Source organism: Trematomus bernacchii, unplaced genomic scaffold, assembly GCF_902827165.1.
Source record: "Trematomus bernacchii unplaced genomic scaffold, fTreBer1.1, whole genome shotgun sequence".
Lineage (NCBI taxonomy): Eukaryota > Metazoa > Chordata > Actinopteri > Perciformes > Nototheniidae > Trematomus > Trematomus bernacchii.
The window spans coordinates 10,491,486-10,511,046 of NW_022987547.1; the positions used below are offsets into that span (position 1 = coordinate 10,491,486).

The window sequence follows — 19,561 nt, forward strand, 5'->3', positions numbered from 1 at the left end:
ACTCAGGATCAGTGTTACAATTAACAGTGTTAATGCGTTTTTACTGTCATACTTTTGTTATTTAATAATTTCAATATTATCGGAAATGGCATACATACGACATATTACTGATATCGATCGACGATCATAATAAAATAATGACAACGGGGAACATAAATACAAAGAAACAGAATAAATCGTTCAGTAATAAGAATACATCAAAAATAAGTGATACATGTATTGTCATGATAGTCTTCCTATATTTGGACGGGACGAAAAATACCATATATTGGGTGGTTTTCTATGTATTAAATAAGTATTTGCTGTGTTCATCCGTGGGCTCGGGGGGGGGCATTTAATCGACGTACAATATTGCGTCACTTCCGTAAACAGGTATTTTTTTTAAACGTTAATCAATACAAACGTTCAATTTAGCAAAAACATAATAAATAAACGTCTTTTCGTATATCTAATAATGAATTGTATTAAATTACATTAAACAAATATGCCTTCATTGTAAAGACACTGGATGGGCTGGATTTGTCACACTGACGTCGCTCCGTGTCGCTCCTCCTCCTCCAGACCTGCGTCGTTCCGCTCCGTGCCGTGCCGTGCGGAGGATTGGAGGAGGGGGCGAGTTGTTTGGGGTTGGTGGGCCGGGGGTATCGCGTCCGTCTCTCGGCTCGGCTTCTCCAATATCTTGCTAGCATACTATAGCCTGCCCCGCAACCACTATGGATTGTTAACGAGAAAAATGGATGATCATCGTGTCAGCTGCTTCTGTTGGTAAATACGACTCATTCATAAAATGTGCTGCTGTCATCGCTGCAGTGAGGAGATGATTTCTGAGCTCTCGTTTGTTAAACATAAGGCCTTTCAGATGTTACATTATGTGGGGGTTTATTGTGAAAAGATGGGCTAAAAAAACAATATGTATCCAACTATTCCTCCAGTTATCAGTCATAGAAGAGGTGCATGTGATTGATGCACATATCCTGCTATTGTGTTTAGATTATTGTATAAAGCTAGCTTTAGCTACAACAGCTTTTCATCTGTATCACTACAGTTTTATTATTACTGCCCTGTCAAATTAGCAAGACGTTCCCCTGAAGAGTAGCTATGGCTGAACCAGAAATGTGTCCACACCTGGACTCCATAGGAGAGGTGACCAAGGAGGACCTCCTCGAGAAATCCAAGGTGGGTTTTTATTCATTCACTGGGAAATAAAAGATGCCATGTTCAGGTCATTGGCTGTTTTCCATGGCCTACACATCCCACAAGGTTGTTGTAGCAGCCTTATTCCACTCCAATAAAAAAAGCATGAGCTGGAATATATGCTCTGTTATGTTGTAGTTTTACCACACATTTACCTGAAAGCTTTTGGATACTTAAAAAATAGAGAATTTTGTTCGCTAAACATCAAAATAGCTTATAAAAAACGGTATGTTTGGTTAAACACCCATTGACTAGAAATTATTTGGCAAGTACTTTGTTTATATTTATGGTTTCAGATTCACACATCTGGTTGGTCTTTCTATTAGTTGTTTACATCTAGTTTAAATATTTCTGAGATTAGTATAGTTTGGATTGTTATGCATTGCATCTGAGTACTTTTACTTTTATAAGTACACACTTTTACTTAAACACAGAACTTTTACGTGTGACAGTGTACTATCAAAGTGTTAAGTATTTTTAAATTATCTGAATACTTCCTCCACTACTGCTGTTAATAAGGTATCTATGGAAGCATCCTTGATGTGTCAAAGTGACCCAACATGTTTTGCAATATTTTAATCTGTTCCTTTCTATTTTAATAAATCTGCAGGGAACATGCCAGTCCTGTGGAGCAGGGGGCCCAAACCTGTGGGCCTGTCTGCAGGTACAAAAAACGTTATACCATGTTTAAATCTTTGTTTTTTGAAGGGTAATAATCAGTGAAGCTTTTGCAACTTGTCCCATAAATTATGACCACTGTAAGTGCTAGTACTGCTGCATTTTAAATAAGAAGGCTAGGTGAATGTTTTTTGTTTTTTTTCAACCTAAATAATAAAATAACAATAACATTTGGTCAACACAGTACAATGGTGAAGGTGCAAGTGGTAAGCAATATGAAAACAATACAAATCAAGTGAGGACAAACCATGGGACAAACACTACAAAACAACAGGGGAACAAAGACAATGACTAAACACATACATTGAATTAATATTACAATGCAAATACATGTTTAATGGTCATAACAACATAACATTATAAAACATTAAGTAATAGTTAATGTTGCTAAAATAAGTGATCAATCATTCAGGGCTCTTTGAGAAGAAGAATGGGTCTGACATTCTGCAAACATTCTGTCAGGGATCCATTTATTATGCAAGGCAGGGCAAGTGTATTTATAAAGCACATTTCAGTGACAAGGCATTTGATAGTGCTCTACATAAAACATCAAAGCATCAAGACAGTGCAGGACTGCAAAACCCAACACAATACGAGTAAAACAAATTAAACAAAACCAACGGATGTAATATAAAAGAGTTTGTTTAGATGTATAAAACAAATAATGATTTGACTGAACAGAAAGTAAGTGGCAAACAGAAAAGTCTTCAGCCTTGATTTTAAATAGCTGCAGCAGACCTGAAGTTTTGTGAAACAATTAAACAATTACCTTATGCACAGAGTATGCAAAAGGAGTTATTGGAAATGTCAGTAAGCAATACCAAGCGTAGGGTGAGAGACTGTTAAGATGCCACTAGGGAAAAGAGTTGAGTGATACTGTGGGTGGAGGCCAGGTGGATGCTTAATAATTAATGATTATGTGGGGCATAAATGTAATTATAAATGAAGTAGCTTTTGAACTAAGGCAGGTAAGCAACTACCAAATATGTGCAAGTAAGATAAATAAATATGTATTATTAAGGGAACTGCCGATTCATAGAGATAAGACAGGAAGATGTAATGCCTTTCAAGATAAAATAAGAAGTCTTTCTCTGTAGAGCGACTGCCAGTATGTTGGTTGTGGAGAGTCGTTCTCCGATCACAGCACCCTGCATGCTCAGGTAAAACCCCTCACATTGAATATAACATTTCACCTCCTCCTGGAAAAATGTCCCTTGAATGATTGTGAGTGTGTTTCCTTCAGGCTGAGAAGCACAACCTGACGGTGAACCTGACCACGTTCAGGATCTGGTGCTATGTGTGTGAGCGGGAGGTGTTTCTGGAGCACAGGCCGGCGCTGCTGCCTGTCCACGCTGCTCCTCACACCTGTAAAGCCTCAGAGCAGGTAACACCTTGCACATCAACATCCTTTGATTTAAAAGGAAAAAAATAAGTGCAATTGATGCCAAACCTGTTTCATACTCACCACCGTATTAATAGTATCTTTTAATCTCAAAGGAAGCGCCTCCTCAGCCACTCAGTCACCCACTGAAAGGAGTACCGATTGCTGTGGCTGAAGATGAGGGTTCAGAGTCAGAGGAGGATGAGGTTAAACCCAGAGGTACAAAATGTGTGCTGTGAACACTTTTTCTCCAGTAAACATACATTTCCGAACATTTACAATCATTTTTTATTTTCTAATTTCAATAATTAAATAAAAAAAAAAATTATTGTCTATCATTTCTATAATTGTTTTTATTTACTTACAATTGCCCTCATACACTGTCAAATTACTCCCTAAACATTTTTCTGCTCGGAATAAATCTTTTTATTTGTATTATCAAACTCCTTGTAGATAGATTCAATTACGTCAGGGGTCTGCAACCTTTTTGACCAAAAGAGCCATTTTCCCCCCTTTTCCAACTATTTGTTTTGTCTGGAGCCGCAAAACATATTTGATAGCTTATAAAGTTGTATTTATTGTTATATCATACACAAAAACTACCGTTTTTTTTGCATTTATTATTTATAAAACTCTTATAAGGAGAATAAAAAATAATACACAGGCCTACTTTAAAATAAATTAAACACAGCACTTGGGATTCCTCTGCACATTTGAAGGAAAAAAAAATACAATTAAAATTGACCCTCTTTGAAATAAATAAAACATATAGCTGCACCCTAAAAAGAGTTTACTGATTGAATTATGACTGAAGATCGTCAGCTGTCTTCCTCTTCCATTTTTTTCCTCCATACGTAAAGGCTGCAGCACCTTTGACAACTTCTCTCCACATATCAAACACCGGTGAGCCAGCATCGTTTGCTGTGAAAGCATATAACTCTGTCCACGCAGAATTAAACCCTGTGTTCCTCCGATACTTTTATTTTCTTTGATTTATCCATAGTCCGCTCATCGAGCCGGGGGTCAGGTTATTCACCTGCAAGAAAAGGCGCTGGTGCGGGACCGTAGCAGGATGTGACGCATATTTTAGTTGACCTAATTAAAACCGTTTTGTTTTTGATTTATGTGTCACAGTATCACATCAAAATACAAGATACGAAACATTTTCAACCGTGCAACAACATTTAAATAGTCGTACAAATACTTTAATTTAATTTCCTTCTTATTTATGTCTAAACTCAAGGGAGCCAGAGCAGAGGGCTTAAAGAGCCGCATGCGGCTCGAGAGCCACGGGTTGCCGACCCCTGAATTAGGTCATAGGGGCCATCTACAATACAATCTGTAGATACAATTGCTTTGAGTCCTAAGATTAGGTACTAGAGCTGTTTCCTATAATCCAGATTGGCATTCATAAATACATATTTTAAAACAAATATGCTTGGTTTGTAAACTTTTGTATTTCTGGGGATAAAATAACTGTATGGCCCTTGTTTCCACTGTTTGTAGGCCTGACAGGAATGAAAAATATAGGTAACTCCTGCTACATGAATGCAGCTCTTCAAGCTCTGTCCAACTGGTGAGGTCACTTCCTGTCATTACGTTTAGTCCATTACTGGGGAAGTGTCTCCTCTTGAGTGAAACACTTGTGCTGACGTCATATTTTCCTCCCTTTCCCTCCAGTCCTCCTCTCACTCAGTTCTTCCTGGACTGCAGTGGCTTGGTCCGGACCGATAAGAAGCCCGCTCTCTGCAAGAGCTACCAGAAACTCATCTCCGAACTCTGGCATAAAAAACGGTAATAAACACACGAGAAGAGACATAAATCGACACAGACAGAATGCAGCTATACGAGACGATTGTGTGCTAATGAATCCTTTACTGTTTATTTAACTAACTGTCATGGCTCCCCCCTGCAGGCCCAGCTATGTCGTGCCTACCAGTCTGTCTCATGGCATCAAACTAGTAAACCCCATGTTTCGTGGTTACGCTCAGCAGGTAGGGGCAAGCACCCAGCAGGTAACTACACCTGGCACCACTCTACAGCCTGACACGGTCTTGTCCTTTGTTTTTAAACTCTCAACCCCTGTGTATGTTCCTCACACATTCCCTAAACATGACTTCTATCTGCTATTAACCACTACATTTGTTAATACTAATCAAAGGCTTGACTAGATTGTTTACTTCTACTTCTGTTCTTGGTGAAGTATTTTTCTTTCATGTCCCAAAAGCAGACAAAGTCATAGATGTATTTCTAAGTCTCTCTGTAGAAAACAGTGGAGAGAAACTCTAGGAGAGGTTAGATACTTTTTATCTGGATATTATTGCATTAGTGACTTTTTAATTGCTTGAACTACAATGAGTTTTTCTTAATCCAGCCAACCTTCTTAAATTAGTGTTTTTATTTAATAGGCTACTTTTGACACTTTGTTGCAGAGAAGCAGTTAGCTTAGCTTAGCACAGCAGAGGGAAGCTAGCTAGCCACAACATGTCATTTCTTTAATTCAGTTTTTGTACATTACATAAACAAAATATGAAAGGTGATAATTAGTGAGCTTGAAATGTGCGAGTTATATCAATATTGCTACCTTTCAACAGTTGAGCTGTTTCCCCCTGCTTTCAATCTTTATGCTAAGCTAAGGTAACTGAACCCATGACTGCAGCTTTATATTTTGTGCACAACATGAATGATATTGATATTCTTATCTAACCATGGCAAGAAAACAAAAATAAGTTTATTTCCCATGTCACATACAATATTCTTTAACTTAAAGGTGGGGTATGTAATTTATTTCAGAAACACTTTTTGTTATATTCCATGGAATGCTCTTAACATCTCGATAGCAATGAATATCTTAAGTGCTTTGACAAAAAATCCATACAAAAAATGTCATCTGTGGAAGCCGTAGCGCTGTAAAAAGCACGACCAATCATTTTAGCCGGCCCGGCTAAAATAACTGGATGGCCTACCTGCCTGTCAGCCTTCCATCTGTGCACAAACTTATCTCGTGCCCTCATTGGTCATGTGCACGTTCGTGTGTGTTGGAGGAGGGGCTCTGTAAGGAAGTGGCAGATTTTTTCCGGTTGTGTATTTTCAAATTCTAGCGATCTCGAGCCGGTTTCTCCAAAATTACCTACCCCACCTTTAAGAGAGACTACTTGATCCAGGTGACATCCACTACTTGAGCTAAAACAGGCGAAACTGATACCTCAACATACCTTCAAACTGCCCGCTTAAACATTTAAAAACATCTGTGACTTTGAAGTAGCTCTATTGAAGTAAAAACATAATTTTTGATAAACAACTCAAATCAAGCCTTTGAGATGGTCTAATTCTTTGTATGACACTCTAGTTTAGAAATGTTTTGAATTTGGTTCAGGCTTAGTGCACGTTTGATTGAAAGTATCTGGTTTGTTGTATTGTAATTACCTTGGCAAAGTGTTGACAATAATAGTGTTTGTTGTGTCTGATTAGGTTCTCCTTGTACCACTTCTTACCATTATACAAAATGCTTTTGTGCTGTAAATAAGAAATACACCATTACTCACATTTCTGTCCAAAAATGAACTTCTTTGCAAAGCTCCTGACTGTGTGTTTATGCATCAGCTGTAATGCATCCTGCCTCTGAGTGAATGCAATGTGTTTTCCTGCTGCAGGACACTCAGGAGTTCCTGCGCTGCCTGATGGACCAGCTGCACGAGGAACTGAAGGAGCCGCTGACAGAGTGCAGCATGAGCGGGGAGGGCAAGTGATGGTGAGGAGATAAGAGATGGAGAGCGCTCCCCATCTGAGGATGAATTCCTATCATGTGACTCTGGCTCCAGCAGTGACCGGGGGGAGGGGGGGGGAGGCGTGGGCGACGGAGAGCTGCTCCTGCAGGATGAGTGCGACGGGGTGAGGGCGCCGACCGGAGGAGGGGTGGTGGGCGTCAGTACCGGAGGGGTGATCTCGGAGAAGGAGAGGCTGAAGGAGAGGAGGGTGTCGGGCTCTCCTCTCCGCGGAGGCTCGCAGGAGATGGACGAAGACGCCGATGTGGATACGGCCGCTGAGGAGGAGGGGGCTCCCGAGCGGGAAGACGAAGAGGAGTTAACGCCCACCACAAACACTGAGGCCGAGAACCAAGAGAACAACCAGTTATCTGATACTGGGCAAGGGCAGAGCAGCCAGAGCAGCAGCACCTCAGGTTATTAAAGGGATAGTTCGGAGTGTTTGAAGTGGGGCTGTGTGAGGCACTTTTTCATAGTCGGTGTATCACCTACAGTAGATGATGGTCGGCACACCCCAAGATTGGACAAACAGACAGGAGCACCGGCACGGAAGCGAAGCAACTTTCTGCTGTGGATGGGGGCCGGATAAAACTTTTTCAAGCCACATAAGAGAATCAATATCAGATTGGGTTTACGCTTTATTTATAATATTTTCAGTGCTTTACCTTGCAGTTAGACGGTCCTTTTTGATGAGGAACTGAACCTTTTCTATGTTTTCTTCAAATCCACTAGACTCTGTGGACAAAATCAGTGATTTTATCTCACATACTGGGGGAGTTGCTGGTCTACCGCTGCATTGATTAGTTTGTTTGTGAACAAAGAACTAATCGATACCTAAGTTCTGTGTGGTACTGTTTTTATCAATGGAGTCTGGTGGCTTTGACGAGACGAAAGATAACGGCTATAGTTGTCGACTGAACACAAGATAAGGCAGGGAAAATATTCCTAATACAGTTTTCATTTAAACCGTCTTTTTATTTGTAAGTTTTGCTGTTGCCCCCTTCCATAGCAGCATATACTGTATTGTTTAGAGCCCATGCTAGTACTCCTATCTGCTTATCCAAACTAAAGCGGTGCCGACCAACATTAACTTCCACTGTCTAGGAATAAGTACCTCATGTCACCCTACTTAAAACAATGCAAGCTATCCCTTTAACATGGATTTTTCTGTTGTTTTGTTTTTTTATATCTAACATATGCATCATTTGTCTCTGAACCGTCAATGTTTGCCTTTAACATACTGTTTTCTAGAGCCAGACAATGAGGTGACAATGAGCCAGACCCAGTCCACTCCCTGCAGTCCTGTGAGGACGCTTCAGGAGCTGCATCCCAAACTGTCCTCCAGCCCGCCTCGCTCCAGCCCCCTGCGCTCTGCAGGGCCTGTGTACGCCTTCAAAAAAGGTAAGGACACATCCCAGAGAAGAGAAAGTATGTTTCACTGCCCATATAACACACTTTATCATTTCTACAGACTCCTGAGGAGTTCCAGTTATTTAAACCTCTGCATTGGATGTTTGCAATTGCACGACAGAGTCAATTGAGTTGTTACGGACAGTGGGATCTATGCTGGAGTTTTAGTGAAAAAGGAAGTCAAGGCACCACCTGCTAGGATCCTTATTGATTTTGATGTGAATTTGATTCTTCAGTAAGAGTTCCTTATGTTTCACATATACAGCACGCCTCTTTTATACATATGCATTTACAATTATATATTTATGCATTGTGAAGTAGCCTGTTCTGGAGAACTTTATTTTATTTCAGAATCACACACAGTATATCAGGGAATTTAATTCTATTTCATAAAGTGTGCCTGCCATCACAATATACTATAGACTTGCTTGCTTTGCCTTTATCCAAACACAGTATTGCAGGTAGCAATGATTAAGATGCCTTTGTTCAATCAACAGTATAACGTTATTATCTGCCTTGCCTACATGAATCTTTCAGCTCAGCTGCTGCTCAGTGCCAGGAAGAAGAAACAGTCTCACTTCCGCAGTGTGATCTCAGACATCTTCGATGGCTCCATCCTCAGTCTGGTGCAGTGTTTGACCTGCGACAGGGTGAGCTGCACTTCAGCTGTTTAAACAGCAGGGGGGGCTACATATTTACTTTATTCATACTATTAATGTTTCCATGTGAGATTTAAAATGCCACCATGATCGTTTCGTTATATTTTGAATGATGATGTTTAAAAAATGATCATGCTCTAATACTGCAATTGCAATATCTGTCTACTAAAACTTTTTCCAAATCATGCAGCCCTAGTATTAACATATCCTTTAACGCTCTTATATTTTATGTATGACAGGTATCTACTACAGTGGAAACGTTCCAGGACTTGTCCCTCCCTATTCCGGGTAAAGAGGACTTGGCAAAGCTCCATTCGTCCATACATCAGAACCTCCCGGTAAAGACCGGGGTGTGTCCCGACACTTACGGCTCGCAGGGCTGGGTCACCTTCTTCATGGACTCCATACGCCGGTCAGTGGAGCGCTTTAGAACAAATGATTTGAAAAGAAGCTGTCTGATATGCTGGGGTCATTGAGATCTTCCCTAGGCAGGTTTCTGATTCAAGGTTCACATCTAGATGGTAATCCAGATTATTTCATCACTGTATGATTTACTTAGGGAGTTCCTTACAGTAAAAGGAGGCAAGTGGAATCATGAGTAATAGATAGTGATGCTCACTTGATTATCACTCCACATTATCTCTGAAAATCAAGTGCAAATGATGCGTTTGAGGGCATGTTGGGACTTTGCTATTAACAGGGAGATACCACGATTCATTTCCTTCGATGTGAAATCACCTTCTCTTGAATATATGTAGTGAATGCCCCTATTGTTGGTTTCATGTTTGCAGTTGTTTGATATGGTCCCAACGACATGATGAGGCAGGCTCCTGTTAGACTTCTGCCCTGACAGAATCAGGAATACCTTCAATGCGAAAATTAGTGTTATGTTTCACACTTTTAAAGCGATGTCTCCTTCCAGATATCATGACCCAGATACTCAAGATGATCTACAAACCTTGTTGCGAGCAGCTTCATGTAGAAATTACTTTTCCTTTTACCCAACTACACCCGCTAGCCGTATCACCGCACAGAGGGAAGTGTGCATTTATGCATAGATCGTCAATGAGTGGATGTGATAATAGATAAGTTTACTACATGAACTGCTCACAACGATTATCTTGAGTTCCAGTGTCAGGACTTCTGGAAAGAGACACATCTGTTTAGTTCTTCGAATTGATTTTTTTGTGCTTGAAGAACCACAAGTCAAGTGCCATGTAGTTTGATTTGTTGAGAGAAAAAGGCAGACATCTTTGTGGCAGATATCTCCAACCCTTGGGGACTCTTAGCTGAATAAGATAAATAGCACTAGAGTTATGAGAAGAAACATGTATTTCTGATTTTTGGGTGAACTGCCCCCTTTAACAATCACCATCATGCCCATCCATGCATCCTCATCCCGCCTCCCTGTTTTGTCAGAGAGCCTGGTTGCTGGGCATATTCAATCTGAAGAAAAGGGTGCACTATGTGTGCATATGCGACCGTCTAAGGAGCAACCCTTTCAAGGCACTGTTTAAAGGTAAAAGCCGCCCTTTAAACCTACCATCAAAGACCCTTTCAGGAGCTCCAGGCAGCGATGCTTTCAGGGTCATTTAATCATTACAGGTTTCTGACCTTCATGAAGGTCATTTTTTCTCCGCATGGTCGCTGTGAGGGAACAGAGTTAAGGGGTCTCTGTCACCATAATGATCACGTCTCTTTATGTTATAACAGGTTCGTAGTCTCATGTATCCCCACATGGTTTTGGGGGCCCATGGTGACCCTGGAGGACTGCCTCGCTGCTTTCTTTGCTGCAGATGAGCTCAAAGGTAAACAGCGCTACACTGTGCAAAATGTACTATGATACTCTTGTCGAGAAAATGTGTCACAATTCACATGTAAATCCTTTCTGTGTATAGGGGACAACATGTACAGCTGTGAGAGATGTAAAAAGTGAGTATGCATAGTAAATCTAGGAGAATACTTTTGTATTCTTTTGAGAGATTATCCTATTTAATGCAAGGGTGTTTTCCATTTAGAATTATTGACAAGGTTTTTTTCTTTCTACAGGTTGAGAAATGGTGTCAAATTTTGCAAAGTACTTAGGCTTCCAGAGGTACACATTTCTTTTATCTGATCTCCTTCTTTCTGCATATACCAAGTTTAGTTTAGCTTGTGTTTGGCTTCATAACGTGTGCTTTTTTTTGTAGATTCTTTGCATTCACCTGAAACGCTTCCGGCACGAGGTCATGTATTCGTTTAAGATCAGCAGCCACGTGTCCTTCCCGCTGGAGGGCCTGGACATGAGGCCTTTCCTGGCCAAAGAGAGTCCGTCCCAGGTCACCACCTACGACCTGCTGTCAGTCATCTGTCACCACGGCACTGCAGGAAGTACGAAGTTACTTCATTTCCTACAGATAAAAGCACATCAAAAGTTATCTCCATGTCATGTCATGTCAGAATCAGCAGAGGTGTTTATTTTTGTCTTCATGTTGCACACTTGGTAGAAAAAGGACTTCCATGCTATACTTCGTATAGTTCTGAAAATATAAAAACACACACAAAAAAAACATGTAGCTGTCATACTGTCGGCTAGGTCTAATAAATGATGCATCTGTAAATATTTAGGTGACGCACTGTTTCACATGACACACTCGTCATTTCACTGTTTAAACTATAAAAAAATGTAATGTAAATATCATATTAGCATTACCGCTAGTTTGTTACACTTACACGTTCATTTTAAATCTGTCACTGCTTTTTCTTACCTGGAAATACAGGAAAAAAAGGCAAATCACTGCAATGTAGCTTAAAACTGTAGGCTAGGTCTAATGCATGATGCATCTGGTGCTTCTGCGTCTCACCTTTAGGACTCCTAGCTGTGGTCTTTACTTATTATAACCGTCACTTGACCTACTAAATATTAAAGTTGCATTTGCACATGAACATATTTCAGAGCAAGTTTAATCTAACTATATACAAAAGTGTTCCATGTCCATTAATAGTCCCGACGGTACTATGGGTCACGCATTCACACTCTCTTTATCTAAATGCTTTCTGTTGTTGCAGGTGGACACTACATAGCGTACTGTCAGAACGTGATTAACGGTCAGTGGTATGAGTTTGATGACCAGTATGTGACAGAGGTCCATGAGACGGTGGTGCAGAATGCAGAGGCCTACGTGTTGTTCTATAGGTCAGCACTCAAAGATCCCATCATTTCAAACATTTATACTGAGACTATTTATTCTAAATGTTGTCACTGACTGTATTTATTTCCTGCAGGAAAAGCAGCGAGGAGTCTGTGAGAGAGCGGCAGAAGGTGGTGGCTCTGGCCAGCATGAAGGAGCCCAGCCTGCTGCAGTTCTACATCTCCAGAGAGTGGCTGAACAAGTTCAACACCTTCACCGAACCGGGCCCCATCAGCAACCACACCTTCCTCTGTCAGCACGGAGGTGGGTGGCAAGAGAGTTTTCCCTTTCCTGTAGTGTGTTATGTAGGTTTTCATGCATGGTCTGCAAAGGCTCAAATCCCTGGGTTCCCTCCAGAGGGACTTTCTCTCCTACACACTCCCCTGCCTGAAACGCCTCCATTGGACTCCTTTGTTTACTTCCGGAACATAGTGACATCACTATGTCACACTAGCACTTCTATAGGCTAGCGCTAGTCTAAGGGGCGGGACTTCTCTAAGCGGTTGACAAATCACAACAGAGCAGGTCATCTAACCAATCAGAGCAGACTGGGCTCTGGTTTCAGACAGAGGGTGAAAAGAGGTGCTGCAGCACAGGCAGTATGAGAAAAATAAAGAGCTTTTTGAACATTAAAGCACGGAGACATGTCACAGTAGAGACACTACATACACATTTGAACCTGAAAATGAGCATAATATGTACTCTTACATTTTTTACCAATTAAAATAAACCAAAGTTTCTTAAAGGGGACTTATCATGCAAAATGCACTTTTGTACGTCTTTTATACATGAATATGTGTCCCCGGTGTTCCAGGGAACTCACCAAGTGTCAGAAAACACAACCCTCTCTATTTTCCTCCATACCCAAATCTCTAAAAAAGGGGCTGCAACGAATCTGATAAAAACTGATCCAGATTTGAACACTTTCCTGACGTCAGGACGGTGGCGCTACGGCTATTGGGCCAACTCCACCAATCAGGAGGAGACAGACACGGCCATTGCCGTTCGAAAGCGCTGGAGACGCTGTAGTACATATGCCAGGCCTGTAGATGGTGCTGTTCTCACAGAATCAGCCCTTGCAGAGCAGAGCTAAAAAAAGTGCAAATTGAGCGAAATGAGGCATGGCTAAAATGCATGATCTGTTTGGTATTTTGAAAACAGAAACGTATAAATATACCTTATATATGTATGGCCCTACAATATATCATTTAAATATACCATGATAGGTCCACTTTAAAGAGCTGTACAAAAGAGCTTGTAACTTGGATGCTTCATTTGTAAAGTTAACAGTCATATTAACATTAAAGAATCATTCTAATTCTTTGAGGTGTTGAATTTAAGGTTTGACATTAAGTTTTAGGACAAATCAATATATTCAACCCACTCACAGTTTCCCAAAACCGGCTGCTGGCTTCTCTGCAGTTTGCTTTAACCATATTATTCAGCTGTTAAAGGATGGAGGAGGTTTGTGGCCTCTCAAGGCATTTCAGCAATAGAAACAAAGTGTTCCTGTTAAGATTTGAACGATAGTTGGCTAGTTTATGCATCTAAATGAGAACAACATGGCTTTCTTTGTTCACTAAGCCTGCAGGGAGAAGGTTGTGGAGTTTGTGTATGAGGAGAAAAGTTAATAGATGTTCTGCTTTAACTTAAATGTGTTTCACCTCTGTACAGGAATCCCTCCTAATAAATACAACTACGTGGATGACTTGGTTGTGATTGTTCCTCAGAATGTGTGGGAGTACCTTTACAACAGGTGAATATGCAACAATATTTGATATTTAAAATGTGTCAAAATGTGTATACTCATGGATCAAATGGCACACTTTTGCTGCTCTAGTGACATAGTTTTAATCACAGCTGAAGACATATGTATCAAATGTCCCTGCAGACTGAACATATGTAGCTGAAACATGTCATAATAAAGGAAAATAACTTAAGTCATCATAGACAAAGGTTACATTAGCTGACATCTTATGAACTCATTTGTATTTGTTGACATTACATCACATTATATAAGTGCTATTCTTTTTGAATGTTGGTGTTCCTCAGTTTTGGAGGGGGCCCTGCAGTGAACCACCTGTATATGTGCGCCATCTGCCAGGTAGAGATTGAAGCTCTGGCTAAACGCAGAAAAACTGAAATAGACACCTTCATCAAGGTAACAGCCTGTATTCTGCATGAGTTTACCGGCACCTGTGCATAAACGTATCTCCATGTTTGGGGTTGAGCGAGCAGTTTTTCTCCTGTCTGCAGCTGAACAAAGAGTTTCAGGCTGAAGAGGCTCCGACGGTGATCCTGTGCATCAGCATGCAGTGGTTCAGAGAGTGGGAGGGCTTCGTGAAGGGCAAAGACAACGGTACGACCCTGCAGGAACACAAGCACAATCATCAATTCAAGTTCTTTTCTAGCTTTACAAAATATCTTCAAGTTCAAAGGCTTTATTGTGATATGCACAATAGCTACAGTGTAGTCAAAAACCTTAGTCCCAGGCTCCACTAACAATGCAGCATAAATATAAGACAAAACAGTTACAAACATTAAAAGACAATACAAATAGTGCATAAAAGAAACATAGGAGGAATAAAACAATGCAAGTGAATGTTTAGTAGTGAAGTAATGCAGGAGAAGTTAACTATACACAAGTAGATTAGAATAAGATGAGCTAAAACTAGAACGTAAAATGAAATGCTGTACAGAGAAATAAAATACTACATCATCATTTTATATATATTTGTATTGTGTTTTCTCAGAGCCACCGGGTCCCATCGACAACAGCAAAATCGGCGTTATGAAAGGAGGGCACATACAACTCAAGCAAGGTAAATCTCAGCCCTGGTTGTAAAGGTGGAAATGAAATAAAAAAATATGTCAATAAACCATTTTATGTGCGTCTCTCCTCATTTAGGTGCAGACTACGGTCAGATCTCAGAGGAGACATGGCAGTACTTGTTGGGAATTTATGGCGGAGGGCCGGAGATCGCAGTGAGGCAGACGGTGGCCCCGGCCGACCCCGACAGCCTCCACGGGGAGAGGAAGATCGAGGCAGAAACCAGAGCACTTTGAGATAAAAACAGGTCTGAATGTTTACTTTGAAATCACCATAATCCCTAACATTCCCTATTCATATACACAGACTTTCATACAATAAATATACTGCGGGGGGATGTGTAACACTTTACTGGAAGCCGGTCTTGGATCAGGCCCATTTTTTCCACCCACATAAGCTCATAAATTCCTTTTGGTGAGCAGAGAGTAAGATAGCACATGTGGCCAAACATATGTGATTCCAATCGACACTGCTTCTTGGTTTAAGAGTCCATTTTCCTCTTTGCTTCTCATTTCCCACAGGTCTCCTGATTCTCTTTCCACTCCTGTTCTCGCAGGAAGCTGAGGAATTTGCACCGTGGTGGAGAAACGTCGTCGCGAGCACTTTGTAAATGTAGCAACGCTTACTCTGAGGCCGTGTTGCAAAGAGGGTGAAACGGTACTTTAAATGTCACATTATTTATTGGATAACTCTGATCCTCAATGTTAAGATGTGTAAAAAAAACAGATGTCGTGTCACATCTCTGGAGGTGTTTTTGGTAGCTATGGTGTGTCAGTAGCTGTCAGATACTGCTGAGGAGGAGAACTGAGGACTTCACTGGAAGCAAAAACCCAAGGGACGTTAACGAGCTTTCTGTTTGCCTGTTTACTAGTTACATAGCAACAAGTTCAGACATCATGTGAGAGATGTCACATAAATCATACTCTTGCACCTCCAACCTTAAATACACAGTATAACTGAGCCCTCAGGAATGGAGGTCTGTTGTTTGGTTAAGCCAGGGAAAATGATCAGATCTTCAAGAAAATACTGCAGCAGGTTCCAGAAAACATGCATGTGTCCAACAAAAACAACCACTTTTCAGGGTGTATTTGATAAAGCTTCAAAATGCATGAATTTGCTATTCCTTTAGTTCAACCCAACCTATTTTCTGTGGTCAAATTGATTGAAATATGTTGTCCCTCTTGTCCGGCACTACCCATAAAGAGTAGGGGCATAAAGATAAATGGCTATTATTTCAAACAGAGTACAGAAATAGCTGATTTCTAAGAACTATTTTAAAACATGGCAAAAGGGCAGGAAGAGGATGAGTATACATTTGATGCAGTAGTGGTACATTTGCAAAAAAGGAAACAAGAAAACCTTGTAATTCTTCTGAAATTGAACACTAAGAATGTCCTCATCTCAGTTCTTTGAAAGAGATGACTCAAAAATAAAAAAATAATGCAGTTCTTGTTTGAACAGAGAGGGCAATGACATAATCATTTCAAAATTAAAAAATGATCTGACATCAGCACAAAATGCACAAATAAAGAAGTTATGATTATTATTTGATTGATCAAGTATATTTCTTATTTCCACAAACAATCTTCCTTGTGCATGTTTTGTCATCAGAACAATAAGCTATACTCACACACTGCTATAAATATCTGTGCATCTGCAAGTTGCATTCTTCTTGAAGATGCATTTTAAAATGATATGTAAAAACACACGTCTTCACTATAGCTCGTTTATTCAAAATCTTAATATGTTTGAACACTTCTACCCACACAGGAAGCGATGAATCAACACATTCCTCTAACCGCAACACTCTTTAATCGAGAAATATGTATTAAGATATTTTGCTTTTTTTTTTTTATATCCTTGGATCACAGATACTACTCAAACCGTGTGTTGTGCAATTTAAAAACAACAAGACACTACAAAGACCTCCAAATACCAGCCTCTGACTTCCATTTAAAGCAGCGAACATGCAGAGTTGCTAAGAGCAGTTACTTTGTTTAAATCTGAAATATCACCCTAAATATTGTTCTGCAGATTCCTTCTTTTACAGCATAAATTGCGATTAAAGTATCAGGGTCAAATCTAGGAGAAATGGCACGAAGCCAGTCGAAACTTTGGGGGGAAAATACATCAAAAAACACGTCCTCCTCTTTCTCATTGTAGATGAATCACATGCTTGCCTTTTTTTACTGTACAGACCTGCAGAGTGTGCCGACACATTTGAAGCCTGCTGTTGTGGTAGAGTGAGCGATGGGAAACAAGAATGTCGAGTGTTTCTCTTATTTTTATAAAAAATACCAATCTAGAGTACCCATTAAATGATCTTTCTGTTTCATTAAATTATGTTTAAATAGCACAATTATTTTAAACTGTTTATAAAATGACTCAAACAATGCGAGCAGACGGTAATCAAAAATACCCAACAGACATTTCTCACTGTAAATATTTTGACATGTCTTAGCAGGAAAAGTTACGAGTACCATTTACAATCTATATATAATAAATTAAAGTATGACAGATATAGGAGCTGACACCAGAGGCTGACGTTGCGAGTGAACTTTACTTTTTGGTTTATTTGATCTGACAGTTTTTGGTTCTTGTTTTTTCAGTTTTTTGCAAAGTTACATTTTAAATAACTGCTTTTTGGTCACTTGAAGACATCGAAAACAATTTGGGAACACAAGACAGGCATAACTATTCAAGTTGATGTTAGCAAACCGTGGCTAATTGACACATTCAGCCGTCCCAGACCAACATTTTCAATCATTTAGAGTCACGTTTCTGATAAAAAGGATACCAATATTTACTGTTTTGGCTCCGTTTAGGGAAATACCTGCCTTTTCATGTACCAAATCCTTCAATATATGTATCAGCTAGTCACTCACTATGTCTGTTTAGTTAGGAACAGGTAGTGTACAGATGATTTTTACATCTTTTACTCTGAAAAATGACGCTATAAGAGTGAAGTAAAACAGTTAAATAGCAGCACAGAAAGCTAAACAATGAGCTAGAACTATAAAGCTGCGTAAACCAGAGTGAAGCTGCACATTGTTTAGCTTCATCACCACAACCCCTTTCTTATTAATTCATTGTTATTACAAAGATAAATATACACTACCTTTAGGAATATCATTTTTACTTTCAAAGAAATAAAAAGGAAAATCCTCATAGTTCAGAGTCGTCATACTGAATATCCTGTGAGCAAAACCATTTAATACTTAACGGAAAAAAGCCATCATGATTATATTAATTCTACTTCAAATGTTCCTTTATTTTCACTTTATTCCAGACCATGGTCTAAAAATAATCTCCATGTTTTGTTTTTTTTGTTGATGTGTCCAAAGAGCAATTCACCTATTTTAGTAATTTGTCTTAAGAAAAACTGTTTTGTAGCATTTTCGTTTTACACGTGTCCAGTCTGTATCCAGCAGAGATGATATTGATGCTATAGAGATTTGTGAGTGTGTGCTATGTTTAGATTTTTGGGGGATTAAGTGCAATGAAAAAAAAGACAAATCTTTGTGCAATGTGTGTTAAGAAGCGTTGCGTGGTAATTACATAATTATCCCCGCCCGGGAGTTTGTTTGCTTCTGTTACAACACGTAGCTATGCGTGTGAGATTTCTATTTCACAGGGAAATCCAAGCATTGCTGTGGTTTGAGAACATTCATCAGGAATATCGTGACAGCCTGGAGACAGCCCAACAGATTTCCGCTGACTCATGTTTTCCCCATTTTTTACAGTGTGTGGCTGTGTCATGATCATGGTGATAACACAGGACTTACGTCTTAAATGATATGTCTTAATGTCTGTATAACTGATGTAATTACTCATGACTGGTTTAATGATTAAAATTGCCTGGTCTTTGATTTCATCTGCGTTTTCTTTTTGCTGTGATATAAATAACATTGGATTAGACACACTTTATTCATCCCAAATTGGGACAACAAGTGGCCATCGTCATTCATACACAGGATAGGAATGGTAAAAAAAACACAAACAAATAAGAAAACAACCACCTGGAGCTGCTGCAACAGGCTGCCTCCTATACCCCGCTACCTTGCAAAGTATACTTTATGAAGTATGTTAATTATGGAAAGTCATACATTATAACCCTGGGGCATTGAGTTTAGGCGGAAAAATTGTAATAGTAATTTCAGAAAATGTGATCATGCACTGTCTGGCTGAAAGTCAGTTAAGAAGAGGGAAAACATTCATAAGTGTGTGTAAAATACGAAGCTATAGGCGACAGTTACCTAGCTCCCCTAAGGACATTATTTTCTTGGGTTTGCCCGTTTGTTTGTCAGCAGCATTTGGGAAAAACTACTGTTCGTAACATTTGGAAGGATGCAGCAAGGGCCCATAAATGATACAATTCTGAAGAAGATCTGAATCACAGAGAGGAAACATCAATTATGAAATCAGACTTGGCAGACATCTAAACTCTTTGAGAGTCCTTCTGGTTTACATATCAG

General features: G+C 39.8%; 1 protein-coding gene across 1 annotated transcript; it reads left to right on the forward strand.

Moving 5' to 3' along the window:
• Positions 1 to 579: 579 nt before the first annotated feature.
• Positions 580 to 18,960, forward strand: usp20 (ubiquitin specific peptidase 20). The gene is given in 26 exon segments (XM_034122990.1): positions 580 to 765; positions 1,074 to 1,176; positions 1,805 to 1,858; positions 2,970 to 3,032; positions 3,116 to 3,256; positions 3,370 to 3,472; positions 4,760 to 4,829; positions 4,934 to 5,047; positions 5,169 to 5,247; positions 6,907 to 6,990; positions 6,992 to 7,433; positions 8,269 to 8,418; positions 8,965 to 9,077; positions 9,326 to 9,498; positions 10,800 to 10,894; positions 10,985 to 11,018; positions 11,136 to 11,181; positions 11,276 to 11,456; positions 12,135 to 12,261; positions 12,351 to 12,520; positions 13,931 to 14,012; positions 14,309 to 14,417; positions 14,513 to 14,615; positions 15,010 to 15,078; positions 15,165 to 15,333; positions 15,608 to 18,960. Coding segments are annotated over 24 exon segments (2,838 nt in total). The 5' UTR covers positions 580 to 765; positions 1,074 to 1,098; the 3' UTR covers positions 15,323 to 15,333; positions 15,608 to 18,960.
• Positions 18,961 to 19,561: the final 601 nt, after the last annotated feature.